Source organism: Aythya ferina (assembly GCF_964211825.1).
Source record: "Aythya ferina genome assembly, chromosome: 2".
In the NCBI taxonomy this organism is placed as follows: domain Eukaryota; kingdom Metazoa; phylum Chordata; class Aves; order Anseriformes; family Anatidae; genus Aythya; species Aythya ferina.
In genome coordinates this window covers 15,902,402-15,918,208 of record NC_140297.1, presented here as the reverse complement: position 1 = coordinate 15,918,208, position 15,807 = coordinate 15,902,402, and the positions used below count along the sequence as shown (strand labels likewise).

The window sequence follows — 15,807 nt, the reverse complement described above, 5'->3', positions numbered from 1 at the left end:
TTGTTCATTGATCTTTTTCCTTAAGTTTTTAATTGGAAAATCTTGAAGAATGTTAACTCGATCTGAAACCTGTATGACACCCATTTCCAGCTCCAGAGAGCAAGCCACTCAAAGTTCAGGTTTGGTGTGTTTTAGCCAGCCAAATTGTTATGCAGAGTTTGAACATCCTCTGGGCTTGCACTAATGAACAGGTCTTAAAATAACATTAAAAAATATGTCTTGAAGGCAACAAATTGACTTTTTCAAATGTAGGAGCCGAGACTTTAAGGCTGTATTTCAAACTACAAGGACTAAATTGTGATTAATATTGCATTCAAGAAGGAAGGAAGTTGAAGAGAGATAAATGTAAAATGATGAAAATCTAGTGAAGTAAAGAAACCAACTGTATTTTCAGTCAGTTTTTTAAATGTTGTTCTGCCACTGTTTCTCTGTTTTAAAACTTGGCATATTCCTATATCTTAAGGAGCTTGACCTATACTAGTATTTGTAAAGAGCTTTGTAATCCATGGATAGAGGGTGATTTGGAAATGTGAGTTATTGAATCTCATACATGTTCTTTTTAAAGTCTTCATTTGACATCTTGTATGTTGTTTTTTTACTTTTAGTAAAAGAAGATGAATGTGATTCTGATGCAGAAAATGAGCAAAACCATGACCCTAACGTTGAAGAATTCCTTCAACAAGAAGATACAGCTGTTATTTACCCTGAAGCACCTGAGGAGGACCAGAGACAAGGCACACCAGAAGCTAGTGGTCAGGATGAAAATGGTAAATGTGCCACGAGCTCAGTTCTTTCAGAATAAGTTGTACTAAGTACTTGACCCCGAAGTTCTGTTGTCTTTCAAAATACAACAACGCATACACACATAGCTTTTGAAAAAAAATATAATAAAATTTTAGTTAAATATAATCATAGAATGGCTTGATTGGAAAGGACCTTAAAGATCATCCAGTTCCAGCCCCCTGCCATGGCCAGGGACACCTCCCACCAGACAATGTTGCCCAAAGCCCCATCCAGCCTGGCCTTGAACACCTCCAGGGATGGGGCATCCACAGCTTCTCTGGGCAACCTGTGCCAGTGCCTCACCACTCTCTTGAGTGAAGAATTTTCTTCTAACTTCTAATCTAAAGATCTCCTCTTTTAGTTTAAAACCATCCCCCCTTGTCCTATCATCTGCCCAAGTAACAAGTTGCTCTCCATCTTCTTTAAGTATTGAAAAGCTGCAATAAGGTCTCCCCAAAGCCTTCTCTTCTTCAGGCTGAACATCTCCAGCTCTCTCAGCCTTTCTTCATATAAGTCCTCCAGCCCTGTGATCATCCTTGTGGCCCTCCTCTGAACCCGCTCCACATCCTTCTTGTGCAGGACTCCAAGTGAGGCCTCCCAGGGGCAGAGCAGAGGGGCACAAGCACTTCCCTTGCCCTGCTGCCACCCCTCTGTTGATGCAGCCCAGAGTGCAGTTGCCCTTCTGAGCTGCGAACTGCAAATACTGATGAGGTGATGGGATCGTCATGCAAAAAAAAACACTACAGCTTGATTTTGTGAAACTAGACATGCACTATGATTCAGTAGTATGGGTACCTAAATGGTAATAATCTTCAGTAATTGGAAATAAAAATGAAGCTTTCATAAATCCATTCAGTAACATTATATGAAAGAACAGAGCAAACATTTATTAAATGCAATGAGACTGAATCAAGAGAGGATAGTTTTATGTAAGAATAATTTAGGGGGAGATATAACATGTTTCTTTTCATTTTATATTTCTCAACAAAATGCCCAAAAGAATGTACTAGATAGAAGTTCTTTTATTAGATAATTGGTCTATGACAGAATTTGTTGGATTTTTTTTTCCTTAAAAGACAGCAACAGACAAAAAAGAAATACTGCTTATACAAAAATATTTCTGTGAAATAAGGCAATGGCCTGTTGTTATGCTTCTTAATGGAAGCCCGTTACAAAATACTGACTTTCAAGTAGACTTTGAAAATATTGTTTCATATTGGAATAGGAAGTTTTTATTTTATTATGACTTTTCTTTGCTCTTAGGTAACTGTTCCAGCTTTATAATTCTATATGGTACAAATCAATGCTCTATATTTTGTTATTTTTAAATAATAAGGATAACTAATAACCAGTAGTGTTTTAGATTTAGAAAAAGAAAATATATCTACTTAAAGAAATTTTAATGCTTAAAATGTGCTTCTGAATGAGATGTCAAGAGAGACTACGTTTATTTCTTCATCATGAAACACATACTTGAAGACAAATCCTGTTCAGATTGGTTTTGCATTCTGCACTGCTTTTTGACGTGGTCAGTTTTCATAATCTGTGAAAACTCCAGAGTTTTAATCAGAATGTGTTCCTTTAGTGAGTGTATTTAGGATTTTCAAAAGAAAATAATACCCTACATAAAGGATTTAGAGATGTTGTGTTCCAGTTGTTTCAAAAAATATACACGTTTGAACATAAAAACATTATAGTGGCTGTGTTACTGTACTTGAGTCTAAGGGAGAGCAATGAAAGGGACAATACTAACAAATTTATTCTGTTCTTTCAGAGAGTTTATGGTAGAAGAGATTCTAGAAAAGAAAAAAAAAATTTAAAATATTTAGTAAATTTAGGCTGTGTACCTGCCTACTTATATACAGAAGCAGAACATGAATTTCTAATATTTTGTGTTTTACTTTTGAGGTTTTGCAAAATTCAAATAAGATACATGCTCAACAGTAGCATCTTAAAATTATAATTTAATTAATTTAAAATTTTAATCTCTGGTTGCAGTGGCACAGATTGTCAAGTTAGCTTTACAGACTTGCAATATGATTTCCATGTAATCATTAAAAATACAAATTTATATTAATAATTTAAATTGTACCTACCTAAGTAGGTTTACAGGAAACTGTTCTGAAAATCAAGATGCTGAACAATGTTGGTCAAAGTTTTAATTATTTGGAAGAGAAAATGCAAAAAAATGTCTTGATACTTGCTAAAGATTTACGCTTCAAAGCCAGGAGACTGGACAAGTGAAGTCACAGAGAATTGGAGTCTTTGGTAATGGGCTTTGCAAAACCATTGCCATTTCAACATTTGCTCCAATGGAAACAGAATTTAACACACTTCTGACATTTCCCCTGACTTGGATCTATGCTGAAATGTACTATTCTTTATATTGTGTGAATGGAGTTGTAGATGGAAAAAAATCAATTGAAGGGAAGCATACTATATCCACACATATGGGGATGTGCTCGTTTTTGGAAAACGTACCAAATCTGGGAAAACAAGAAACTTAAATGGCTAGAACTACACCAAAGTAGAAATAGTGAAATGTGAGCGTTACCTAGCCCGTTCTCATAAGGAATGAAAAAGATCCTATATGACAGAGAAGGTGCTATTTTTAAGTACTAATGAAAACTGGTGTGACTCTTCCTTTTTTTGTTTTGCAAGACCAATTGCAGTAAAAATAAAGTCAGTAAATTCCACACAAACAAAAGGAATTGCCACTTTATAGAGCATATAATCAATCTATGGAAATAACTGCTGGAAGAGGTCATGAAGATAAATAATTCAGAAGTACTTTAGAAACTACTGGTTAATTTTAGGAGTATTAATAATGCTTATAGTTCAGCAACTTAAAATGACAATCTGTACAAATTTGCACCTCATGCTTCAGATCACAAAATGATAATCTGTGAGGACGTTCCACCTTCCCCTCCTGCTCTCACTTATCACAGTGGATAAGTGAATCAACACAAAATTCGTTTTCCCTTGAAGCATGGAAGGTTAGGATGGTCATTAGAGGATACCACACCTTATAAATAGTGCAGCAAGTACAGCAAACCCTGCTTTTAGGTAAGCACATTTTCATTAATCTGTGAAGTGAGATGTAAAGTAAGAATCTCTGAGAAAAAAACAATTCTAATGTAGAATCAGTTACTATATATGAGGCATAAACATATGCCTGGTAAGAAGAGATGGAGTTAAAATTTCATAAATGGTGACTTCTCAGAAATATTCTTGTCAAATTACTATTCAGCTTTAATTTGATTTCACTTTTTACTGTACTGACACAGAAGTAACTTCATGAAAGCCAGAAGAGTAAAATCCATAGGTTGTATTGAAATCATATTTATGGCATCACATTTGATAGCTCTGTCACTTATCCCCTTCTCCTGCAGACCATATGTCCTACTACCAGGTGCATATCTGTGTATAACTGTAAGATTATAGACCATGTTTCTATTCTCCTTCCTCTTACAATTTTGTGTTAAGAGAAAAAAATTGTTCTCTGCAGGATGCAAATACTGTTTATTCCTTAGGAACTGAAACTGGATGGCCATTAAATGTTTTAGTGCTAGACATAACTTGTAAACATGATTTCAGGGTTGCCAGTGATTGGGCTGGCCAGGTCTACAAAGATTACTGGATCTTCAACTACGTTTTACAATTTTCAGAGTACTTTTTAATCCGAAGTACATGTGCAGAAGCTCTGGTGCTGTGTAGCAAAGTCCGACAGACTTAGGGACAGAGGTGTGGCTCGGCTGGGTGTCATTGTGCTGACGTCCTCCACAGCACACTGGGACAGCTGTATCCTGCTGCAGTTAGAAATGTAATACCTGTGGAAAAAATATGAACGGTCATTATTCCTTTTCTAAAACAGATGGAGCTTCCTAGCAGCTGCGTGTTTTTTTACAATTACAATCAGCTTAGGTAAATTCAGAGCAAACAGTTTATTTAAGTACGGTGTGTTCTCTCTCCTGTGTAGGAACGCCCGATGCATTTTCCCAACTGCTCACCTGCCCGTATTGTGATAGAGGGTACAAGCGTTTTACCTCTCTGAAGGAACACATCAAGTACCGCCATGAAAAGAACGAAGATAACTTCAGCTGCTCCCTGTGCAGTTACACCTTCGCCTACAGAACCCAGCTGGACCGCCACATGACGTCGCACAAGTCGGGACGAGATCAGGTAAGTGCCACGGGGCTGGAGGACTTGCTGCCTTCTGCAGCAGTGCCGTGAGCTGGTGTGTGAGCAGAGATATCCGCACAGAGCATGTCAGATATTCGACTCAGAGTATTCGCTGGCTGGCGTCCCAATCCTGGAGCATTTACTGAAGCTTGCTGATGAAGTCAGACTTTCTCCCCTGCTATCAGAGGATGAGATGTGAATTCCTGTGCTTTCATTCATCTACGCAGTATAATTGGGTTTGAATTTTGGTGTGTTCTTTTTAGTGCTTCATTGCATTTGCAGGTGATTAGGTTTTTCTGTTCATCACCTAACATTACATAAGAGTCATGACTCAAATTTAATCTCACATCTTTAGCGAAATACTTATATTTTTCTTCCATGTATCCTGTTTGGCCAATTCAAAATCAAGTGTAGCCATTTTTGCCCTGAAGAAACAATCCATTGTGTTGATTCATTTGTCTGAACTGTGAGATACAATTTCTAAATATGGCCCATGCTATAAGACAATATACAAAAAATTGTTCGTGCATAAATTACAGCGTTTCGATACTAAATAAAGCAATAGAAAGGGCTAAAAATATTCTGAGCTTGTTTTCTCTGGTTCATTGGTTAACCCAAGGGCATGGTTCCTTGAACTGCCCTGGTGAGCTGGCTTCCTCATTACTACTGAGAGACCTGAGGTTTCCTTTCCCTTCCCTTCCCTTCCCTTCCCTTCCCTTCCCTTCCCTTCCCTTCCCTTCCCTTCCCTTCCCTTCCCTTCCCTTCCCTTCCCTTCCCTTCCCTTCCCTTCCCTTCCCTTCCCTTCCCTTCCCTTCCCTTCCCTTCCCTTCCCTTCCCTTCCCTTCCCTTCCCTTCCCTTCCCTTCCCTTCCCTTCCCTTCCCGAAAGCTGTAACATCCAATAGAAAAAAGGAGATGCTCTTTTACGTATTGCTAACCCCTGTTCAACGAGCTATTACTAAGTCAAAGAGTTCAACAAGGTTAAAACTGTAGTGTCCTTCTTTATATCTGAGCGAATACATTCAGGAGAAGTTTTTACAAAAAGTAAGGGCGGTCTAGTGGCAAGGGTTTTACTGTTTCACAGGGTTTGGAATAACCTCGCCAGTGTGTTCTGGCAGGGCAGCTCTTGTTTAATCACGAGTATTTCCCCTGAACAATCCATTTCTGCCGTGCTCTCTTATTGGCTTGGCTTCCACTTTAAAGCTACTATCATCTTATATACAGCTTACAATTCTGACTAAAATATATGAGAGCTTTTTGTAAAGTCTCATTGCTGTAAGCTACCACTTTTATTTTCCATTTTTTCAAACCAGAAGCCCAAAAGTAGAAGAATGAAGTAGCTGGGAGGACTTCCCATTTTTGCATACAGTTTGGAAGAAAAGAGAAAAAATATCGAGGGAATAAACAATCTCAGAAGAATTGCTAGAAAAGGAAACATTGTGTTGCTGCAGGAAATGTTTGGTATTTTAATGGGCTTATGCTTCTGAAGGACATGACTGCATTTGATAAGCAGGAATATTGTTTCTGTGAAGTATCTGGAACTCGGTATTCACCAGATTAAATGTGATTTTCTAGAGCCATAGCCAGAGTCAGAACTACAGTAGTGCAGATACTTGGTTAATTTGAAGTGCTTACTTGTTTATGTTATTGTCACAATGTTGTCATGTCATCAGATTTGCTGCATGCACACGGTTACATCGTTTGTGTAATGGAAAATTGAATTTTATCTGTAGTAAAGTATAGGCAACGTGGCCATGGATCTTCTACAGCAACATCTTCAAAACTTAGCGTTTCCTGTTCTTCCTTATTCATAAAGGACGTACCTGAAAGCATGTGACAGCATGTGACAGTTTTATAACTGGAAGCAGTGAGCAAAGATAATTTCTAGTGTAGTGGAGGCAGCGGAAGAGGTAGGTGCAGGCTGTGCCTTCCTCTGAGGAAGGGGCAAACATGCCAGGCTTTCTGGCTGCTTCTGCTCCAGCGGAGAGCTGAGCACTGATCCTGCACCTTCTCCTCCACCCCCCCCTCCTCTGTGTCCCCAGCTTTCCTTGTACTGCTGTGCGCTCGCTCTGGCACCAGCTAAGGGTTAGGAGGCAGCAGTGGTGGCTGTGTATCACCTGCTTTCACGTCTGATGCCCCAAAGAGACGCAGCATGGATAAATGCTTCCTGTGTTTCGTTTTTCTTCTCATCAATCTACAAAGCACCCAGAGCTTGTCTGTTAAAATTTCATATTGCCATGAACACAGCTGACAAATGACCATTCTAGAAGACCATTACCAAATCATCTGTGAAAGACCACCAATTTAGCTGTGACTCCTATTTTCCAAACAACTTTTCAGGAGTCCCGTTAATGCTTTCATTTCTCTAGTGTGAAGAGAGTGGACTTGTGTCCAAAGCACAGTAAATATTTGATGCAGAGCTCTGTTAGTGGCTACTTACAGACCTTAAGGACGATGTTTCTTCTTTCAGTCCTAAAAGAAATGCAGAGGATTATGGTCTGAATGTTGAGGTTAAGTCTTAATGAACAGGAAACAGCAGTTAAGTACAGTGCATTAAACAATATATCACATATTGGAGGCACAAAAAGATAGATTTAACACTACTGGAAGAGGAAAAACATTTGAATCTCAGAAAATGAAGGTGGAAGTATCACAGATGGTACTTCAGAGAAGATTCATGATTTCTCAGTTAGTTCTAAAGAAGATTCTGCGGTGTACCTCTTGAGGATATCCCAGATTTAAAATAAATAAATAAAGCACAGGAGGAACAGCGATAAGAGAAAGCTGAATAAAGAATGACAAACACAAGAAGGTAAGGCAGCACAGATGGAAATGCTACCTAGCAGAAGGCTCAAAGCACTGAAAGCAGCTTACAGCTGTAACCAGGAAAACAGAAAGACTCGTTACAAATTTGGTAAAAGAAACGTGAACTTCCATGCCAGGGAAGCAGCACATTGAATTTTGAAGACTGGAGCAGAAATATTTTTGACAGCTTGAATACGTGCAGTAATATTTAGTATTAGTATGTATGTAGTCCAGTAGCTGTTTGCATGCTGAGATCCTTTAACTTGCCTAATCTCAAGTCAAACAGCAGTAACTGATTCTCTGCAAGCTTAAGTAAATCCTGACACGGTTCCCCAGGCTCACTGAAGCTGGATCATTACAGCACAGTGAGTCAGCCACAGTCTTCTAGAGCATCATCTCCAACGTACGTAGTGAAACAAAGCTCAGAAGATGTGTGGACTAGCAAAAGACAGCTGACAAACCTGGGAACAGGGGTCTAATCAGGGTAAATCGGAGTGGAGACCTCAAGGCAGAGACTTGGAGAAGGCTGAAAGGAGAGGACACGGAGGTGGAGCTGAGCAGGATCTGCTGAGAGGTGAAAACTGCAGCTTAAACAAATGCTTATCCCGAGAGAAGCGCAGAATTAGAGTACTTGGAAGCAATTTAGATTATCTTGTTTCAATTTGTCTTTGGTTAGCATCTGTATCATGTAAAGTAGGACAGGGTACGGAACAGGGGGCTTGAACATTTGGACAGCATACCTCAGAGTCCTCACACTCCTCACCCAGCAAACTCTCGCAGCTAAACGTTCTCAAAACCATCGCTCATAAATCATGGCAGGAGCACCACCCTGCCTTCCTATCCATCTCCCCCTTCTCCAGCAGAGCTCTCGGCCCCCAGCAGGCTCTCGGGGAGAAGTCCCAGGGCTGGGTGGGCAGAGGAGCCCCTCTGCAGCCTCCCGCAGGGGAGGTGAACGCGCATCAGCTGCTGCCTGCTGGCTGCCCGCGCGCAGGCTGTTCCCCGGGGTATGTGAATAGCTCTGCTAATGAGTTTATGAAAATACTCGCCCAAGGTCTGCAGCTGCATCCAAACGGTGGTAGGGCACCTCTGCAAAGTTAGCTCCGCTTAGAAAGGAGCTGCTGCTGTTTTAAAGAGACAATTGGTTGGAAAAAAGCACTCCGATTGCTCTGCTTCGTGTTGGCAATCAAGCAGCTCCAAGACCTAAATCACATGCAGTTGTTGTCTTGAAAAATGCACATTCACAGATTCATAAAGTTTGTAAAAAAATTAACTTGAGCATATATACATTACATACATATATACATATTTCACATATACAGTCCATAGACTTACCTGCCTTTCTCTGCTTTTTTTTTTTTCCTAAGGTATAATGAAAAAGCTATATTAAAAGTAATTTGATTAAAATTTGAAAGTGCTTGACAATAAATGCTCCCAAAAGGCAAAATATAACAAAAATAATTACACAGCTTCAATGCGAACAGTGAAGAAATGTGATGTTGTGTACTTGGGAAATCTCTTGATATTTATTTTAATTGAGTTTTTTGCATTTATTTTGAGAATTAATTGTGACTGAGAGTGCCTTTGTTGTCATTGAGCCATCTTCTCTTGAGCAATCCTGTGGCACCATTACATAAAGGAATCCAAGGCCAACAGTAAGCACTGGAAGCATGTAAATGGAAAAATCAAGTCACCTGATTAAACTTTAAACAGGCTTTTATATGCTTTAATGTTTCTCTATTCTGTGTGACATATTCTGTGGTTGGTGGGCTTGGGGTTTTTTTTGTTTTTTTGCTTTCACAAATTGAATTAGCATAGATCTTGGAACTTCTTACTCATATACAAGCTTCACCTGAACTTAGGAGAAGGGGCAAATACTTTTTTTCTTTTTACTGTACCAGATTTATTCTGAAGATACACATGGTTCAGTTTTAACCTGACTTCTGATTTGTTTCTTTTTCATGCATAACACATACCACCTTCAGTCTCTTAAAATTATGATTGATTATTTTCAGTTTTGTATTGCATTTTCTCTGTTACAATGTGAAAACACGACTTTTTTTCCAATATGCTGTTCTGTGCAATAATGTTAATTTTTTCTTACAGAGACATGTGACGCAGTCCAGCGGTAATCGAAAATTCAAGTGCACTGAATGTGGAAAAGCTTTTAAATATAAACATCATCTAAAGGAGCACCTACGAATCCACAGTGGTAAATAAATCAAGCGTTGAATTATGTACTAATGTTACCATTCCTACATTTTATAGCTTTGATGAGATATCAGCCTTGTCAGTCCAAGTTTAAAATACGGGTGTTTGTTTTTTTTTCCTCTGCGATTCTGCACCTACTGACTGCAGCCTTCAGCTGTGTGCAGAAAATAAGTAGGATAACTCAAGAGGATTTACAGTTGCAGCTTGAGCTCTGACACTTAAGGAAAACTTCACTTGTGACAGAAGAGATGGGGGCATCCTTCCAGTCCTTTTCACTGGTCTGGTTTTTCTCAGTGGTTGCAGACCACTCTGCATGTTATGAGCCTTGCTAGAAAATTTTAGTTGATAACAATCAGGACATAACAACTGTGCTTCCTCCTGTGGCTGTGATTTTCATCATTCCACAATGGTGATGTTAAAATAGCCTTAAGACACAGGTCTGAAATTGTGATACACTGTCACAACAGTTTCAATTTGTAATAAATTAACATGTAGTATCGTATATTAATATTCATTATGTTATATAATAAGTATACTCTGGTCACTCAGAAGAGCTTCTTATTTTCTCTCTTTAACCCAAATGTACCCACTAACAGTAAGTCTGAAAACAGGGTGTTAGGCCATCTTTTCCCTCCTTATTGGTTGCTCGGCCATAATAATAGCAATTAAGAGCACCTTACTCAGAAGTCTTCCCTCAGCAAACATCAAATTCATTTCATTTCCACAGAGTACTGGCATCTTGTCTGTGCATGAGAAGGCTTCAGCCAACGCAGTTTTCATTCTGAAGAAAGCCAGCTGTTCTGGCTCTTTCCTTTTCCTCTGTAACACATATACCCTGAAAAGTCAACTCTGTGGGTGTAACGATTGCATATTTGTATGCATCTTCCTGACCATTTAACCTGATACTCATCTCTGAAGGCAAACAGACATTGGTCTTATGCCTGGTTCTGGTTTCCCTTTACCTAAACTTTGCTTGTTTATATTCAGCTGATGAGCATTACAGGAAAATACAGATATTTTGTATTTGTATTTGCTGCAGTAAAATGCAGCTCCTTATTTAATTATGATTTACATTTTTGCCATTTGTGTTTTTCTTTGGTTAAACATATTCTGCTTTTTTTTTCCATTCTGAATTGTTTAATGCTGCTTCTGACATTAGTAATATTGCTGCTGGAATGGAGTTTAATGAAATCTGCAAGTATCGTGTAGACTCATTCATGTGATCTGTAGGCAGTTACTGGGAAATACCAGAATGTATCATGGTCATGTGGGTGCCATCCTTTGTCTACTACTTGACCACAGTTGAACTTATCAGAGACCCTAGAATCAGAGCTAGAGATGACATAATAGCTTTTGGTGTTCAGTTCACTGTAAAGGATTTTTTTCTGTAGGACTCTTTGAGAGCTAATTTTGGTGTATTCTTTTCTGTTTACTGTGCTTGATAAAGTTGCACTGTAACCTGATGAAACATTGCATGCACTTTTTTCTTCTTTTTTTTATCTTTAGGAGAGAAGCCATATGAGTGCCCAAACTGCAAGAAACGTTTTTCCCATTCTGGTTCATACAGCTCACACATAAGCAGTAAGAAGTGTATTGGTTTGATGCCCGTGAATGGTCGAGCTCGGACAGGGCTCAAGACGTCTCAGTGCTCCTCCCCTTCCCTTTCTGCATCACCCGGTAGCCCAGCAAGACCACAGATACGACAAAAGATGGAAAACAAACCCTTGCAAGAGCAACTTCCTGTTAACCAAATTAAAACTGAACCTGTGGATTATGAATTCAAGCCCATAGTGGTTGCTTCAGGAATTAATTGTTCGACCCCTTTGCAGAATGGGGTTTTTAGTGGTGGTAGCCCATTGCAGGCAACCAGTTCTCCTCAGGGTGTGGTGCAAGCTGTTGTTCTACCAACAGTAGGTCTGGTGTCTCCCATAAGCATCAACTTAAGTGACATTCAAAATGTACTTAAAGTGGCAGTGGATGGTAATGTAATAAGGCAAGTATTGGAAAACAATCACGCTAGTCTTGCATCCAAAGAACAAGAAACAATCAGCAATGCATCTATACAACAAGCTGGCCATTCCCTCATTTCAGCTATCAGTCTTCCTTTGGTTGACCAAGATGGGACAACCAAAATTATCATCAACTACAGCTTGGAGCAGCCAAGCCAACTTCAGGTTGTTCCACAAAATCTAAAAAAAGAACACTCTGTTCCTGCAAACAGTTGCAAAAATGAAAAATTACCAGAAGATCTTACGGTGAAGTCTGAGAAAGATAAGAACTTTGAAGGAGAGACCAATGATAGCACTTGTCTTCTTTGTGATGACTGTCCAGGAGATCTTAATGCACTTCAAGAATTAAAGCACTATGAAACGAAAAATCCTCCTCAGCTTCCTCAATCCAGTGAAACAGAAGCTGAGAAGCCTGACTCCCCTGCCCCATCAGAAACTGGGGAGAACAACTTGTCTCCTGGTCAGCCACCTTTAAAGAACCTTTTATCGCTCCTAAAAGCGTATTATGCATTAAATGCACAACCAAGCGCAGAAGAGCTTTCAAAAATAGCCGATTCAGTAAACCTACCACTGGATGTGGTAAAAAAGTGGTTTGAAAAAATGCAAGCTGGACAAATTTCTGTGCAGTCTTCTGGACCATCTTCTCCCGAACAAGCTAAAGTAAGCAGCCCCGCAGATAACGATGATCAAGCAGCAACTACAAATGTGAGTGAACCCCAGAACAGTACAAGTAATTCAGAAAATCCGGCCGATAAAACAAAATCTCAGACTTCATCAGGGGGATCAACTCTGAATGGTTCACGCAGTAGCACGCCATCCCCATCGCCACTAAACCTTTCTTCATCACGAAATTCACAGGGTTATACGTACACGGCAGAGGGTGTACAAGAAGAGCCACAAATTGAACCTCTTGACCTTTCGCTACCAAAGCAACATGGAGAACTATTGGAAAGATCTACCATAACTAGTGTTTACCAGAACAGTGTTTATTCTGTCCAAGAAGAACCTTTGAACTTAACTTGTGCAAAAAAAGAACCACAAAAGGACAACAGTATTACAGACTCTGATCCTATTGTAAATGTAATCCCACCAAGTGCCAATCCCATAAATATTGCTATACCTACAGTCACTGCCCAGTTACCTACAATTGTTGCCATTGCTGACCAGAACAGTGTTCCATGCTTGAGAGCTCTCGCTGCCAATAAGCAAACCATTTTGATTCCCCAGGTGGCTTATACATACTCTACTACAGTTAGTCCTGCAGTTCAGGAAACACCACCAAAACAGACCCAACAAGCCAATGGAAGTCAGGTACTGAAGTCTATGTGTTCCTCTGCACTGTATGTGATGTGTTCATTCTGTACCCGTACTAAACTAATAGAAAAATGTTAAATTAAATAAAATGTAAACACAAACTGTCCCGTTTATTCGGTTTGACTGTTAACAGGTAACAGACGTCACCATTAACACCTTTGCAAAGCTAGTCAGCTCGGTCAGCTGGAGTCTAGACTGACAGCTGCAGTCTAGTTCTGTGCATGGACAAGTCAATTCCTCACTAAATTGTGCCATTCAGAAGTGTCTTCTTGAACAGTAGTGCTCAGTATTTTAAAGACAGTTTAGTTCTCCTGATCAAAAACCGAGGTAAAGCCGTGGCTTAGATTCCTTATCTCCTCTTTCCCCACATCCAGAAAATAAACCATTTGTAAGTTCTCGCTATTCTTTTCACTCTGCTGTGCTTTCTTAGCTTGCAGAGTAGCTGAATTCATCCTTCACAATAATGGCACTTTAAACAAAATTCCGAAGCATTTTCAAATGGAAGTAGGGTAGGTATTACCTTCGTCGTGCACCACTCCTGTACCCTGATCGGTTCCTCCCTGGGTACCTCTAGATGTGATCTAACCAGGGTTAGATTTTGGGCTGAGAGATACCAATGTATATGGAGGTAGAGACAAGCAGAACTGAACTGACTTACATAGAGACTTAGCATTTCTAATTAAATCTTAGAAATTGGCCATTCAGCATTTTATACAGGTTGCTGTATAGCCAGAGACTGGGGAGCCACGAAGATTGACAGGGCTGCTTACGTGTTAGAGTTTAGGAAACCTCAAAAATATGAGGCAGCTAATATGTACATTTTAATACTCAGATTTGATAATACACAACAAAATTAATTGTGAATGTTGTGATACTATCAGTAGAAAATACTATGCTACTTACAGGTGAGCTTTAACACTTGAAATGCTTAGGAATAGGCTACAGTTACAATGTATGGACAACTTTTTGTTAATAAAACATTTGAAATCCCCTGTATCTTGTTTAAACTAGATTTTTGTTAGATTTATGAGGAGAAGGATGGTCAGTTATGTAAATTCAAATGATAAATAGCTTTTTTGATAACTTTGCCAAAAAATCTTCCATAGAACCTGTGAAGTAGCAAAATATAGGGGACAAACATTCATTCAAAAATGCAGCTCGGCATCTAATGGGCTCTTTTACCTTCCTAACACTTCTTAAGGTATTTTACAGCTCTATAATCCTTTCCTTCGTAACATTGCATGTATTTTAGGGGCCTTAAAATATGATGAGCCAGTGTAGCCTAGACCTGGCCAACAATCAGGTTTGGATATGATTACAGTCATTCGACCTGAGAATTCTGCATCTGGATGATGGCAAGGACTGCAGTGCAGATAGGTGCAGTGAAAGATTTTTTTTGACAGTTTAAGTCTAAACAATTTTGTTTGGCCACTTACTGGATGGAATGAAAATAACTGTGTGGCTTCAGCTTACATTTTATAAATCGTGTGCTGCATTAGTGCATTTTTTTATTGAACTCAACCTTTTTTTTGTAATTTTTCTTAAGGATGAAAGGCAAGACACTAGCTCAGAAGGAGTATCGAACGTAGAAGATCAAAATGATTCTGATTCAACACCCCCAAAGAAAAAGATGAGAAAGACAGAAAATGGGATGTATGCATGTGATTTATGTGACAAAATATTCCAGAAGAGCAGTTCATTATTGAGACATAAGTATGAACACACAGGTACGTACTAGGATATGCAGTTGCAGATCATTATTTTATTGCTTGTGGGTAACTGATAAGCTCAACTGGAATTCAGTTCACAGAAAATGTTGTAAGAGAAGTATAATAGTCCTTATTACCATCTGTGCCCAGACTTCTTTAGAAATCCATGTTTTGTAAATTTGTTTCACAGAACTGTAGTTCTATGTTTCTTAAATTTGCAAGATCTAAACCCTGAATAGAAAAATGGGGATTTTCTTCCATCTGGCTCATGGACAATCATCTGCACACCACAATCTATAGTCAAGGACTTATTATGTCTAATTTACTTTGTCTGGTTTTAAATTAAGAAAGAATATATGTACATATATTATTTATTTATTAGAAAAGGGCCGTATATGTGTGTGATACGTCACATGAAAGCCAGCCAGGCTACAAAGGATTCTCAAAGTAAGCCAAATTTGTAGTTATCTGAAGTTAATAGACGTTCATGATATGTAGAATCTAACCCCAAAGGAAAACCTTTGTGGCTTTCATTTTTATTTCTAATTTTTCATAATTGTTCCTTTTAGCTCCACTTCTGCTATCCTTAGTCTTTTTTTTTTTTTTTTGAGTAAGTGTTGCTGTCTTATTTCAGTGATGTCTTCAAAAATCTCTTTTCCTCCTGGTTAAGTGCCTATATTGTCTTTCTGCATATTAAGTATTTAGTTCATTGTACTTAAACACAGAATTAAAAAGATAAAATGCTCCCCTTTGTCTTTAACATTTGATCAAGTTTCCCAAGTTGTGTTTGTTAAGATAT

General features: G+C 38.9%; 1 protein-coding gene across 5 annotated transcripts in view; it reads left to right on the top strand.

Annotated features, from left to right (window-relative positions):
• ZEB1 (zinc finger E-box binding homeobox 1) overlaps positions 1 to 15,807 on the top strand; it is a 124,724-nt gene that overhangs the window by 102,052 nt on the left and 6,865 nt on the right. For all 5 annotated transcript variants that reach the window (XM_084511313.1, XM_084511310.1, XM_084511311.1 and 2 more), the window contains 5 exons: positions 606 to 767; positions 4,763 to 4,965; positions 9,872 to 9,977; positions 11,483 to 13,296; positions 14,846 to 15,026. In XM_084511313.1, the coding sequence (XP_084367439.1) occupies positions 606 to 767; positions 4,763 to 4,965; positions 9,872 to 9,977; positions 11,483 to 13,296; positions 14,846 to 15,026 (2,466 nt within the window). The remainder of the gene's footprint in view (positions 1 to 605; positions 768 to 4,762; positions 4,966 to 9,871; positions 9,978 to 11,482; positions 13,297 to 14,845; positions 15,027 to 15,807) is intronic.